Here is a 14,618-nt window from a genome sequence, read left to right as displayed (position 1 = left end):
AATAAATTTTTTCATTTCATTTTAATCTATGTGCTGTTTTATTCAAGTTATTCTCAGACTTAAATATCAAACACAGATTTCTCTCTTTTCACTTCAACACATTATTTACAAATGAAGCAATATTTTTCCCTCAAGACATTTGTACCATTTTCAATAATTTAAAATGCTAGGGCCAGGCGTGGTGGCTCACACCTATAATTCCAGCACTTTGGGAGGTCAAGGCGGGCAAGATCACCTGAGGTCAGGAGTTCGAGACCAGTGTGACCAACATAGTGAAACCTTATCTCTACAAAAAAAAAAAAAAAAACAAAAATTAGCTGGGCATGGTGGTGGACACCTGTAGTACCAGCTACTCGGGAGGCTGAGGCATGAGAATTGCTGGAACCCGGGAGGTGGAGGTTGCAGTGAGCTGAGATCGCACCACTGCACTCTAGCCTGGGCGACGAAGTGAGACTCCATCTCAATCCATCCATCAATCAATCAGTCAAATGCTAAACTTTTCTTGCCTTTCCCTCTTACGGGATAACTAGTCTTTAATTTTGTTTGCACCAGACTCACTAAATGAAACTATACTTCCCACCTCTTCATCTTATTATCTCATTTTTCTTTCTTTTTTTAATCTGTCACCCAGGCTGGAGTATAGCGGTACAATCATAGCTCCCTGCAGCCTCGAACTCCTGGGCTCAAGTAATCCTCCTGCCTCAGGATCCCAAGTAGCTAGGAGTACAGGCGCATGCCACTACACCTGGCTAATTTTTAAATTTTTTGTGGAGAAACAGTCTTGCTGTGTTGCCCAGGCTGGTCTTGAACTCCTGGCCTCAAGTGATCTGCTCACCTCAGCCTCCCAAAATGCTGGGATTACAGGCGTGAGCTGCCTGTAATAGTTACAGTTTCTGTAACTATTTTATTCTTCTACACCATCTTCTAGAAAAAGACATCTCTCCTTTTTAAGAATAACATGCCTTTATCTCCGGGTCTTAAATATATAAATCATCACTTCTATTTTACTATCAGTTTCTCTCAACTGTGTTCTTCCTTATTGCCTACACCATGCTTGTGCTTTTCCTGGCACTGATACCCTCATTTTGGTCAACATGACAATAGTTTTTAGAATATTTTCATTACTAGGGTGACCAACTCATCCTGGTTTGCCTGGATTTTTCCTGGTTTTGGCATGAAAGTCCCATGCCACGTCCTAGGAAAACCCTCAGTCCTGGGCAAATTGCAATGGTTGGTTATTCTGATCATGACACACTACACACATGGATATACTGTAAGTTTGTCAAAAATATGTTTCTCAAATATCTTTAATGCCTCATTCAACTATTGAACAGCTTTCAGTGGCTTCCCAATGCCAGGCGGTCAAAAGCCCCTTAGCAGAGCACACAACAATCATCTGTTGATTATTCTTCCCCAAAACTCACTTTTTGTTTTTTTTTTAAGACATGGTCTCATTCTGTCACCCAGGCTGGAACAGCTCATTCCAACCTTGAACTCCTGGCCTCAAGTGATCCTTTCATCTCAGCCTCTGAGTACCTGGGATTACAGGCGCAAACCACCACATCTGGCTTTTTTGTTGTTGTTGTTGTTGTTGTTGTTGAGACGGAGTTTCGCTCTTGTTGCCCAGGCTGGCGTGCAATGGCACGATCTCGTTTCAACCACAATCTCCACCTCCTGGGTTGAAGTGATTCTCCTGCCTCAACCTCCAGAGTAGCTGGGATTACAGGCATGTGCCACCATGCCCAGCTAATTTTGTATTTTTTAGTAGAGACGGGGTTTCTCCATGTCGGTCAGGCTGGTCTTGAACTCCTGACCTCAGGTGATCTGCCCACCTCAGCCTCCAAAGTGCTGGGATTACAGGCATGAGCCACCGTACCCGGCTTTTTTTTTCTTTTGTAAAGACAGGGTTCCACTTTGTTGCCTAGGCTGGTCTAGAACTCCTGGGCTCAAGCTATCCTCCCATCTCAGCCTCCCAAAGTGCTAGGATTACATGTGTGAATCACCACACCTGGCCTCAACATATTTTCTAATCTTACATCCAATACTCACTTCAGTTAACCAATATTTATTGAATGATCTTGTGTCAGACTTTCTGCTAGATGCAGAGACTACAGGCAAGAAAACCACATAGTCTCATCGAGTCCTCCAAACTGTAATGACATAGTAGCACCTGCTCTATGTTTGAGTGCTACTGGACTCAATGTGAGTGCTCTGCTCCCAGTGTATGCTCACATTCCAAACATTTGCTTCCACTATTCAACACCTCACAACTGTCCCCTAACCTCCCCACATTTCAGCCACTCAAAACCTTTTCTTGTTAGACTTGGCTAAAATGCCACCTCTTCCCAGAGGTCTGACCTATTTCTCCCTACTCCCACCCCAAAGAGATGACTTCTACTTTTCTTCTGAACCATCCCACATTCTCTCAGCATCTTTCTTAAGGCAACTGTCACATTTTACCCTTCTTTATGACTATATAATTCTCTTATATCCTTCACGAGATGACAAGCTTCTTCAAAAATAGGTATTTGTTTTTACTGTATATCCCCAAAAGAATGTAGAATGGTGTCTTGCAATAACTTATAAATGAATAACATATAACATTCAGAAATAATAAAATAAAATTAAGAATTCTTCTGATGATAGTCCTTTTGGAAAAAACAAATACTTTATCTCCTATAATTGAGTCTCAAAATAACACATCATCTTATAGCTAGATTCTAAAAACAGTAAAATTTAACAAATAATAAACCACATACAAATTTTCTCTATAGTAGGTAAATCCAATGAAAGGCAGCTGATTTCCAACAAAAGCTTTAGGAATTGGGAAGGTTTCTACATCTCCTTTGTCATCTTCAATGTCATCGAAATTGCTGCTGTCTATGTCACTGCTGAGTTCAGGTACTACAGGAGCTGCCGCTATTAAAAGAAAAGAAATAAATTATTTCATTCACAACCAAAATATATAAACCATCCTATTTTATTATGATGTATTATTTATTATTTAATTACACTATATAAATTTGTAGCAGCGCATTTGCCATTTTATCGATTCACAGAATTAAAATTTTGTAATTTATTGCTATATTAGATCACTTTTAAATATAGATTAAACAAGGAAAGCAACATACTATTCTAGTTGTTAAAAATTACAAGCAGCAATAATTTGCACAGAATTTAGAGACCTCCATTTTCTACAATCTCGAAACAGAAATATTTCTTACCCTTAAAATGAATCAATGTCATATATACATAGTAAAAATAAGTTACTATGCTTACAGCAATATTTAACAGAGTATGGTCTCCATAAATAATTGTTGATTTATCAAGTCAAACGCATTTAAATTAAAGGATTGCATTCCCTTGATTCTGAAAATTATTGAGATCTACAAAGCTTAACTTGGCAAATTAAGAAATGTGTAATGTTTATTGTAAAAGTGTTGAGAAATATTGCTAATAGTTTGCAAAGATATTGAGGAATATTGTTATAAATATTGCCACGAACAAATTTGAAATGAAATTTCTCAATTTAAAAATGAGTTAGCATTAAGTGTTATCAAATATGCTTGTTATTTCAAAAAAGGAATCAACTTATGAGTTTCAGAATGTGATGGAATGAAAATATTTAGGTTTATTGACTTACTTTCTCTTATGTTATCCCAATGCCACTGATCATTCTTAAAGAAAGGATGCTGTCTGATTTCTTCCACCCCATTTCTCCCAAGTCGTACCTCCCTAAACAATGCAGTTAAAGATTGTATTATTTAAAAATTATAAAATAAAAAGATTAACTCTATGTCAACAGTTTAACCAAAATAAAGATCTCAAGTAAATTTGAGATATTTGTATTAAAAGCTTCAGCTTAAATGTTTCTCAAAAATAAGCAATCCCAAGTTACAGTATGTGATATCTTTAGACAGATTTAAAAAACTGTAATGCACAATAAATGTCATGAAAAGTAAAATGTTTCTGTCTATAGTTTGCATCAAATGAAAGTACGTTAAGACTATCAAGTAAAAAAATTCACCTGCGTGTGCCACGACTGAATGACAATAACTTCAGGATATAAACAGACATAGGTCTAACTTTCGGCAGAGAAGAGTTATTCAAAACTTCTCTAATAGAAATATTACTTTAAAAATCTCTCCCTTTCCTAAAGAGAATGCATATATTATGTTTGAAGCTATCCATATTTATTCTGGTAAAGTATATCTCTACATGTATATTAAAGTTATCATTCTGCATATATGAAAAATGTTACAAAGAATTTCATTCTTTGACCCTCTGAGTCTTCAATGAAGACTGTATGGAAATAGAGAGCATCTGTGTTATACAAGGCCCTGGAGCTATGTTTAATATAAATAGGAAAACTGTAGACCTTAAGGGGAAGTGCTCCTAGCCATATTTACGGCATTAACTCGTTTTCAAAATATCAGTTTTCCACCTATAATCATTCCTTAGATTGCACACCCCTGCCCCATGACTAATTCAAATCTTTCATGAATAACACTCCTCTCATTAACATAAAACAGGTGTACCCTGTTGTACAATTTATCATCCAGCACAAATTATGACCATCCCTACCAATCCTGCTCAGTGCCCACATCAAACATCATACAGGCTATGTTCTTCTTCCACCCTATCCTCTTAGAAAGAGGTGTCTCTCCTTCTTTTCAAAGATAACATCTCCTCATCTCCAGGTCTTAATATATAAATCGTCATTTCCATTTTACTTTGAGTTTATCAGCACCAACTGCTCGTCAACCATGTAACTGACAGGTATTAAAGTTTTATTCTACAAATGATTGACAAATAAAAATAATTATCCTCTTTGATGAAAAAAAGAAAAAACATTTTACAATGTTCAGTTTGACGAGAAGAAAACAATTTTGTTAATGGAAATACATACTGATGTAACTTCTCTGGGGATCAATTTTGTAACATCACTTAAGTTTAAAATGTGTATCCCAGAATTCCACCTTTAAGATTTTATCCTATAAAAAGTATGCAGAGATGAATGTGTGAGGATAGTCACTGCAGTAATGCTTGTAACAAATTAATAAGCAATAAGATGTGCTAAGGAATCTTAGCATTTTAAAGCTAGAAATGCTCTTAGTTTTGTAATTTGAGCCCACTGTTTTATGGATGAGTAAAATTATTTCCCAAAAAAGTAAAAATAATTTCCCCAAGATCATAAAGCTGATGTGTAAGTTTGAACGAGGGTGTGAGCATCCTCTTGTATATGTTGGTCCTTTGACAGGATGACTCCTATCACAAATATAAAATGGGACATTAGAAAAAAATGGAATGGGGTGAACAAAGAAGAGAAATCAAATAGTTTTCTAGCTTCTCTTTTGGGGGCAGGTTTTCACACCTTTGTTCATCTATTTTGTTTTTAAAAGTAAAGAATTTCCAGGATAGTCTTGCTCATATTCAAATGCAAATTACAAAGGGTTGGGAAGGAAGCACTCCCAAGTCTAACACGAATAGTTTTTAAGATTATAACCTGTTGAGTATTTATCTACACAAAATACTCTCAAAAGTTATATAAGAGTAATATGGAATAACCAGCTTGGAGGATAAAATGTGAACAACACAAAAGTTTTATTTCTTTCAAATCCATTGTTTTACCACGTTCTATTTTTTCCTTTTTAGACATGAGGGTTAAGGTTAGAGTTCGATTACAACTGGGCTGTACACACATAACAACAAGGTAGCCCAACACCAGGCTTAGCAGAAGGAAAAGGCTAACCCAGAATTAGATGCTACTTGGGTAATGAGAGGCAGACTGATTTCATATGTTAATAAGCTAAGCATGCTTTTATTTCTATAAATTTAACATAAAGGGCTTCTCTACAAAGAAATTCAATGTACATTACCTATCTGTTAAGAAAGCACAGATGAGATTCTTTGCATGTTTGGAAATTTCTGCATCTTCAGGGAAACACAGTGAATTCTTATGATCCATAATTTTGCTATATGTTCCTACAAGTGAATCTGCATAAAATGGAGTATCCCCTAAAATTTCAAGAAAGAAGATACTGAATGTAACAGAGAATGCAAAGGAAACACTTTTCACCTAGTACTTAAATATGTTAAGTTTAAATTTGTCACATGCAGGGAAGACCAAATATTCTATGGGCACAGAGTCCCAGTCAAAACAACAGACATATTGTTATATTCTAAAACAAAGAATATATTTAAATTTTAACACCACCAATGATCCCTCATCCCTTAAAAGCAAAATAAAATCAATGATAACTCCAGAATTTGTTGTTTTTTTTTTTTTTTTTTTTTTTAAATTTAAGAGAGGAAATGTTTTACTGAATAGTCCAAGAGAAAGAGTTCCTATGTGGGGTCAGATCAGTCAGGGTCCTTTAATGCTTGGGCTGGATCAGCATTTTGAAATCATTCTCTAGAGATATGTTATACAACACAGTTGCCACTAGCTATAGGTGGCAATTTAAAGTTAAAATGAATTAAATAAAATGAAAAACACAATTCCCTAGTTATACTAGCCACATTTTAAGTCATGTTGTAACCAATGGTTACCACACTGGACAGCACAGATTTAAATCATTTACATCATGATAGGCCAGACAGGGCTGCTGCAAGAGTTAAACCAGCTCTATTATTTTACATAAGAGGAAGTCAGGCCCAGAGAGACAGACTGTGACTAGCTTAAAATGACATATAGCTAGAGTTGAAAGAGGGAAGAAATGGTCTCCCCATGCAGTGTTCTTACTAATGACTGTAATAGATGCACTGAAGCAAGTATAAAGACGGAAAATGTTGAAGGCACCATTTTGGCCAGTACTCAGCTAAAGCCACAAGTGTTACAGGCTCTGCCAGTACACCTACACTACAAGTAACTTTAATGAAAACCTGACTTTCCCAAATCAGCCAATCCAAAACTTCAAAAAATGTCTTCAGGTAGTTATTTTTGTTTGTGTTCAAAGAAAGGTGGAGGGGAGTGATGAATTCAAGATTTTATTTTTTATTTTTTTAATTTATTTTTTAACTTTTTAAACTTTCTTATGTTAAAAATTTTTTATTTATTTTAATTTTACTCTTTTATTATTACTTTTTTAGACACAGTATCTCATATGTTCCCCAGGCTGGCCTTGAGCTCCTGGGCTCAAGTGATCCTCCTGCCTCAGCCTCCTGAAGAGCTGAGCTAGCACCACCCAGCCTGGCAGTCGTGAGAATTTAAATGGCCTCTTCATCAAATAAGCCAAATTACTTCCTCTCAAGTACCTTATTTTGTAAATCCCTAGGAAAGCGTGTCTAGGCAAAAAAGAGAATATATTCTATTTTCAAAAGATTACAAGACACAACCTAGGCCAGAGATGGGAGAACAGACAGCTACATGGGACCATATGATGTGTACAAACAGACTCACTTTGAAAGGCCCAAAATGAAGTAGGTCATACTATGACATGAAACAAAGCATAACAAGATCAATGCTACATACACAAGACAGTCATCAAGAGAAAGCAATTTATGCCACAAAAAAGTTCAAGAGTAATTATTATTTAAATTTGCAATTTACCGAAAATTTCTGACTTTTTAGCAATAACCATAGTCTTTTATCATACAGGTTTTACACTACCATTTCTTTTAGGCTCATCTTTTAGAAAATATATTCTCTAATTCTAAAAAGTATATTTTTAACTCTAATTAATTCCATATTATGTTATTAGCCTTGACATACTTGCCTTGGAAAGTGGATTTAACTACATTTTCAACCCTCATCCCCATGCCACGTCACTGGCTTCCTTAGCCAGAAGGTACTAGTATTTTTATGACCCCAGTACTTACAAATGGGAAACCTTAGGAATGAAATCTATGATGTAAAGAAAGTTTTGAAATACTTCAGCCTTTCAAATTTTGATTTGGTCATAAAAAAGAAGAAATAACTAAATTTGTCTCTGAGTTTTCTAAAACTGAAATGTTATAAAATATATTTATCTTGATAATCAAATGGTAAACACTGTATTTATAATTTATTTCACGAGAATTACAAACAATATATATGCAAGAAGTAAATGGAAGGAATACAGTTGTTTACGAAATCAATTATGTAATTACATAAACTAAAGAGATTTTTACTTCTCTACTACTATTGGGACAAATATTAAGTCTTATATTTAAATATTATAACAAATATGATTGATCAAGAAAATCTTAGAGGGCTACATGTGGTGGTTCATGCCTAAAATCCCAGCACTTTGGGAGGCTGAGGTGGGAGTAACACTTGAGGTCAGGAGTTTGAAACTAGCCTGGGCAACATGATGAGACCACTCCCTACAAAAAATGAGAAAAATCAGCCGGGTTTAGTGGCATGTGCCTGTAATCCTAGCTACTCGGGAGGCAAAATGGGATGATCACTTGAGCCTAGAAGGTCAAGGCTGCAGTGAGCCACATTCATGCCACTGCACTCCAGCCTGGGCAACAAAGCGAGACCCTGCCTCAGAAAAAAAAAAAAAAAAAGAAGGAAAATCTTAGAATGAAGGCCCACTGAAGCTGTAAACTTGCTTCTTGTTCTAATATTTTAATTCAAAAATGTCTGCTGGAGAAATATTTCCTGGTGATATATTTTTAATTCTTTTTACATTCTACTTATTCTATTTAATCACCATGCCAGTATCAGGCTTGGTATTAATTTTCCAATTAACCGTCTGCCCTATCAGATACTACTAATTCAAAGTTTCCAGAAATCCAATTCTTCCCTACGACAAAGGCAATTAATTTCCTTATATTCTCAAATTCTTGACTGAAATAAAGTATTATAAGAAGCATTTTGAAAAAAGAAGTTAAAATATTTACTTACCCACTAGCATCTCATAAAGGAAAACACCTACAGACCACCAATCACATTCTCGCCCATAGTAACCATCACCCCCTTGTGATTTCAGAACCTCAGGTGATATATAATCCGGTGTTCCAACTGCTGTATCACAATGTACCATGCCTGTCTGCATGAACAGGAGAGATAAAGAAAAAACAGTTCAGTGTAAAAACACACACTTATAAATGCAATGAATCCATTTATTACTAGATATACAATGATTACATATTGCTAACCAACAGAACTTTACTGCTGACATGACTTCAGGATACAGAGAATAAATACACTGGAAAATGCATTAAAATGCCTAAATTATGGGAGATAGGAATAAACTGTGAACTCTAAAATACAGGAGGCTTCCTCAATGAAAGAAGAAAAAGGTTTGGTAAAATGGAGATTCCATGCAAATCAACAACTTTTCTTTTTCTTATTTCTTACACTATAGTTATGAGGTTAGTACAAAATGTGGTCTTAAGGACACTGACCTAGGAAAAAGAATCATTAGAGAAAGGAAGCTTTCATATTTCCAGAATAAACTGAAGCAATTAAGATAACAAAGGGCCCCAGTTTGGAGATTGAATAAAGAATTGGCTCTTGTATTACCAAGAAAAAAAATGAAGAAATAGATCAAATGTTTAAATTAAAAGATCTTAGAAGTGTGAAAGCTATACTTCCAAGCTATATATTTAGAAATATGCAGCTGTGGCATCAAATATATTTGGCATGATGATTTTTAAAAACCACTTATTTGTGTTTAGTTTCAGTAGATAATAAAATAATCCCTCCCTGATGTCTTTTTGACAAGTACAATAACCATTATAGGGGTGTGTGTCTCTGCATGCTGCAAAATTAAATGACTAGAGAAGTATGGTGCTAAATGGTATTTCTTTACCTCTAGCTCTGTCCAACTTGCAATGATTTGAGAGATTAAGTGCCCTTTATTTCCTTTACCTGCCCAGTAAAGAGTGTGTTGCCCACATTCCTCATAAGGAAGCTATACAAACTACCTAATATTGAGTATTATGGCTACCTTGAGAAAAGGAGGTTGAACACATTTTGTAAACCTAATTTATGTAACTTTATATAAAACTTGTTATAGAAAAAATCTTTTCATTCATTCTCAAATTGGCAGAACTAACTCAATGGCTTTATTTTCTCACATATATAGCAAATAGAGAATAAAAGCTATTTTACTGTGAATAGAAATTTAAAAATAAATGTTATGGAAATAATTGAGCAAACCATGGGAGTAACACTTTGTGTGGATTACTACAAAGGACAAATTATGAACAAGACAGTGCCTGACTTCAAAAGGCAGAGTATACAATTAATTTTTATCATGGACTGTCCTATAGTCTAGACTTCTGTTGGGGGAAAAACTCAATAGAGGCTTATTAGGTTAAAGAAAATTTCCTTATTTCACATACATCCACAGAAATTAAGCTTTTAAAAAATTATATGAGACTTAGCTACTAAAACCAACTTACTGGAGACACACACACACACAAACACAAACACACACATGCAACCAAAGGAAAAATTACTTAGCATTCAAAGGTTCAGAGGAAGGAGAAGAAAGGGCAAGATAAGAAAGAATTGGCATAAAGTTAGGCTGTAAAGGACGGATAAGCTAGAGTTTAAAGGAGAGAGGATGGTACGACAGGTTAGATAGAAAAAAAGAGCATAAAGAAACAGGAACAACCCGGTATAAACTTGTTCAAGAAATGCAGCGAAATCCAAATCAACTAAATGTAAAGTTCTACACAATGAAGACTGGAAGGATAAGCTGCATATCAGTGTGAATAACCACTCGCAGAATAAATACTTGGGTAGAACTAAAGATTTTTATTGGTTATAAACTATTATATTCTATATAGTAATTACTAATAGTAAATTATATTCACATACTAAACTATGTGAATAACACTCTGCTTTTGGAAAATTAATGTTCTAACCATAAGTTTTGGCTAGCATACTGAAGTTTTTAAAACAAACATTTGAAAATGATATTTAAAAATACTTAAAAAGTTGTCTTATGTGGAAGCCCTCAAATTATATGAATATGAAATCTACATTTATAACAAGTCTCTAACCCTGTTTAAATGAGCTGTGAGAAGGATAAGTAAAAAACTAAAGAGATTGGTTTACCAACAGTGGGTGGGTGGGCAAAGGATGGAAAGAAGGGAGTAATGGGAACAGGGTATGGGAATATGGAGCAAGTGACTCTTCTCTGAGCATACATTTTGCATGGCTCTATCTCCTAAAACCAGAGGAAACTTCACGTATCCAAAAAAAAAATAAACATTAAAACCAATCAGGATGTGGGGGGAACTCTAAATGCAACACAAAAAAACAAGAAATGAACTTGTTTTATAAACAAATAACATAACCACATTAGAGAAGGCAGAAAGAAACAAAATAAACTAAGTAACTCTGGAAAATAACATCTTAACACGATACTGTAAGACTAATTAAAAACAGAAAGAAGTGTACAAAAATAATATATTTTGGTTAGCAAATCTGTTTGTCACAGGGGTAAGGACTGACAATTCTGAAATAATTTTATGTGTATACTAGGGTTGAACTGGTAAGTAAATATATTGCAGATAATAAGAGCCAAGAGTTTTACTGTTCACGAAAGAAATTACAAAAAAGAAAGGAGGGAGACAAGAATAAACCCAGTGGTGCTGGACTTGAATCAGAGTTATCAGTATGAGCTCCTAATTTTTAATATGCCATATATACAGACATATACAGAATTAAATATAAACATGTGTGCATGTGGTTTATGGTTTAGTACATTTAGTATATACAATATATACCCCCTAACTCTGTCAGCTGACAGGGCCTAGAAGTAATGACAGTCCAGAAGCAATGAGCACATCTAGCACCCAATTATTGATTTATAAATACCATTCTTTAATAAAAAGAATCAGGCTGGGCGCAGTGGCTCACGCCTGTAATCCCAGCACTTTGGGAGGCCGAGGCGGGCGGATCACGAGGTCAGGAGATCGAGACCATCCTGGCTAACATGGTGAAACCCCGTCTCTACTAAAAATACAAAAAAATTAGCCGGGCGTGGTGGCGGGCGCCTGTAGTCCCAGCTACTCGGGAGGCTGAGGCAGGAGAATGGCGTGAACCCGGGAGGCGGAGCTTGCAGTGAGCGGAGATCGCGCCACTGCACTCCAGGCTGGGTGACAGAGCGAGACTCCGTCTCAAAAAAAAAAAAAAAAAAAGAATCAGAGCTTCTTGGAGAAGTAGGTGATTCCAGAGGTGAGACAGAGAAAATATAAGACAAGTCTTGAACATTGTATAGTGTCAAAAAATAAGAAAATGCTCCAAAAGGGGGATATGTGGAAAGGACAAAGAAGTCAACCTAAGGAGCTTTCACAAGATGGCAAACTTTGGACTGAGTTTCAAAATATGAATAAGAATTTTCCAGGCAGATTTTTAGACAGCATATATGTAGGCCAAGAATCATGATATATCATAGTACAGAAAGAACTACACGTAACTCAAGACTTCTAAGCCATAAAGTACTGTCAAATTATAGAGAATAGGGTACAAAAGCAGGCAGGGGGTCGTATCAGAAGAAATTTCATGTGACAAGCTAAGGAGTTTGAACTTAATTCAGTAGATGACAGAAATCTACTGAAGGGTATTAAGCTGGAGAGCCAGATAATCAAGTATGCATTTTCAAAAGGTTTCTCAAATTATTTTATTTTAAATGTATCAGATTAAATGTGTATTTTCTAAATATATTTGATGTGTCATCATGGTCAAAAAATATCATAAATCGAGATAACTTACTGAAAACACAAAACTGGTCAATCAGAAATCTTGGAGTTGGTCTAAACACAACTGAAATGCTTCCTATAAAGGTGGGAAAAAAAACTGTAAATGGAATTTTTAATAACAGAATCACTGAATGCTTCTGTTTTAGGAAATTCTTCTCTTTTCAGTAAATTCAGTGTTTTCAGTAAATTCTCTGAATTTATGATATTTTGGGCCATAATACATCAAATACATTTAGCAAATACATATTTAATATGATACATTTAAAATAATCTGAGAAACCTTTTGAAAATGCATACCTTTTTTAAAAAAATTACTTAAAAAGAAAAGCTACCAGTTAGCTTTTTAAAAATTATATCTTCTATTTAGTCAAATGGTATATGCTAGAATATTAATGGATAAAAATCGTCTTCAGGTAATTTTTTTTTTTTTTTTTTTTTTTTTTTTTTGAGACAGAGTCTCGCTTTGTCACCCAGGCTGGAGCGCAGTGGCACGAACTTGGCTGACTGTAACCTCCGCCTCCTGGGTTCAAGCGATTCTCCTGCCTCAGTCACCTGAGTAGGTGGGACTATAGGCCCGCGCCATCATGCCCGGCTAATTTTTGTGTTTTTAGTAGAGATGAGGTTTCACCATATTAGCGAGGCTGGTCTCCAACTCCTGACCTCAGGTGATCCACCCACCTCAGCCTCCCAAAGTGCTGGGGTTACAGGCATGAGCCATTGTGCCTGGCCTCTTCAGGTAACTTAAAATACTAACATATAAAGTAGTCTTAAAAGGAGGTAAAGGTTGCTATAAAATGCATGACACGCAAAGAGTACACCCAACATAGCAGTAGCTCTCAACTATTACTGAGACACATCTACATATAAATATCTTACAATGTGACTCTCACTCACATTTAGATAAGTTTTTTTTTTTTCTGAGAGAATAAGGGTGATGGCAACTGCATCCACAAAGTTGTGTAATATACAATTTATCAATTATATAATTTAATGAGATACTATTACTCTTAATTCTGATAGTGACAAATCATTTTAGTCCTTGTAAGTTTATAGTTGTATTTTATTTTTGCTTTTATCCATGGCATAACATTTTACAGGAAGTCAGGATGGCTGAAAAATAATTTGAGCATATATGTCTATATTATAGATAAAGTGTTGGCTAATTTTTCCTGTAAAGGGCCAGACTCTAAATATTTTGGCTTTGTGGGCCACACAGGGTCTCCGTCACATATTTTTCTTCTTTTTTTTAAACAAACTTTTAAAAATGTAAAAGTTATTTTTGGCATGTAAGCTGTATAAAACCAAGTCACAGTCCCTTCTGTAAGTGGATGAGAATAAAACTATGGACATTTCTTTTTTTTTTTTTTTTTTTTTTTTGAGACAGGGTCTTGCTCTGTCGCCCAGGCTGCAGGGCAATGGCCTGGCACGATCTCGGCTCACTGCAACCTCCACCCCCTGGGTTCAAGCAATTCTCATGCCTCAGCCACCCAAGGAGCTGGGATTACAGGCATGCACCATCACGCCCGGCTAATTTTTCTGTTTTTAGTAGAAACGGGGGTTCACCTTGTTTCCCAGGCTGGTCTCGAACTCCTGGCTTCAAGCAATCTGCCCACCTTGGCCTCCCAAAGTGCTGGGATTACAGGTGTGAGCCACCACAGCTGGCCAAAACTATAGACATTTCTAATGGCTTTGGTATAGTAACAAAAATCAAACAAAGGCACATGAAGTGTTGAGCCTTAAACTTGCAATAAGACTATTCATGTTAAAAACTAATAGAAAATTATAAATCCAATATACTATAGTTTTTAATAAAAAACTCTTTTGGGCCGGGCGCGGTGGCTCACGCCTGTAATCCCAGCACTTTGGGAGGCCGAGGTGGGTGGATCACGAGGTCAGGAGATCGAGACCATCCTGGCTAACACGGTGAAACCCCGTCTCTACTAAAAATACTAAAAATTAGCCGGGCGTGG

At 35.8% G+C, this 14,618-nt stretch overlaps 1 protein-coding gene across 3 annotated transcripts in view; it reads right to left on the bottom strand.

The window, feature by feature from the left end:
* The window catches only part of ROCK2 (Rho associated coiled-coil containing protein kinase 2), a 167,500-nt gene that overhangs the window by 40,280 nt on the left and 112,602 nt on the right, over positions 1-14,618 (bottom strand). For all 3 annotated transcript variants that reach the window (XM_055377492.2, XM_031007925.3, XM_055377493.2), the window contains exons 6-9: positions 8,834-8,978; positions 5,880-6,018; positions 3,644-3,735; positions 2,760-2,919 (exon numbers count right to left, since the gene is read on the bottom strand). In XM_055377492.2, the coding sequence (XP_055233467.1) occupies positions 2,760-2,919; positions 3,644-3,735; positions 5,880-6,018; positions 8,834-8,978 (536 nt within the window). The remainder of the gene's footprint in view (positions 1-2,759; positions 2,920-3,643; positions 3,736-5,879; positions 6,019-8,833; positions 8,979-14,618) is intronic.

This window comes from Gorilla gorilla, chromosome 12 (assembly GCF_029281585.2).
Source record: "Gorilla gorilla gorilla isolate KB3781 chromosome 12, NHGRI_mGorGor1-v2.1_pri, whole genome shotgun sequence".
Taxonomy (NCBI): domain Eukaryota; kingdom Metazoa; phylum Chordata; class Mammalia; order Primates; family Hominidae; genus Gorilla; species Gorilla gorilla.
Note: the sequence above shows the minus strand (reverse complement) of the source record. Positions and strands in the feature narration are given on the sequence as shown.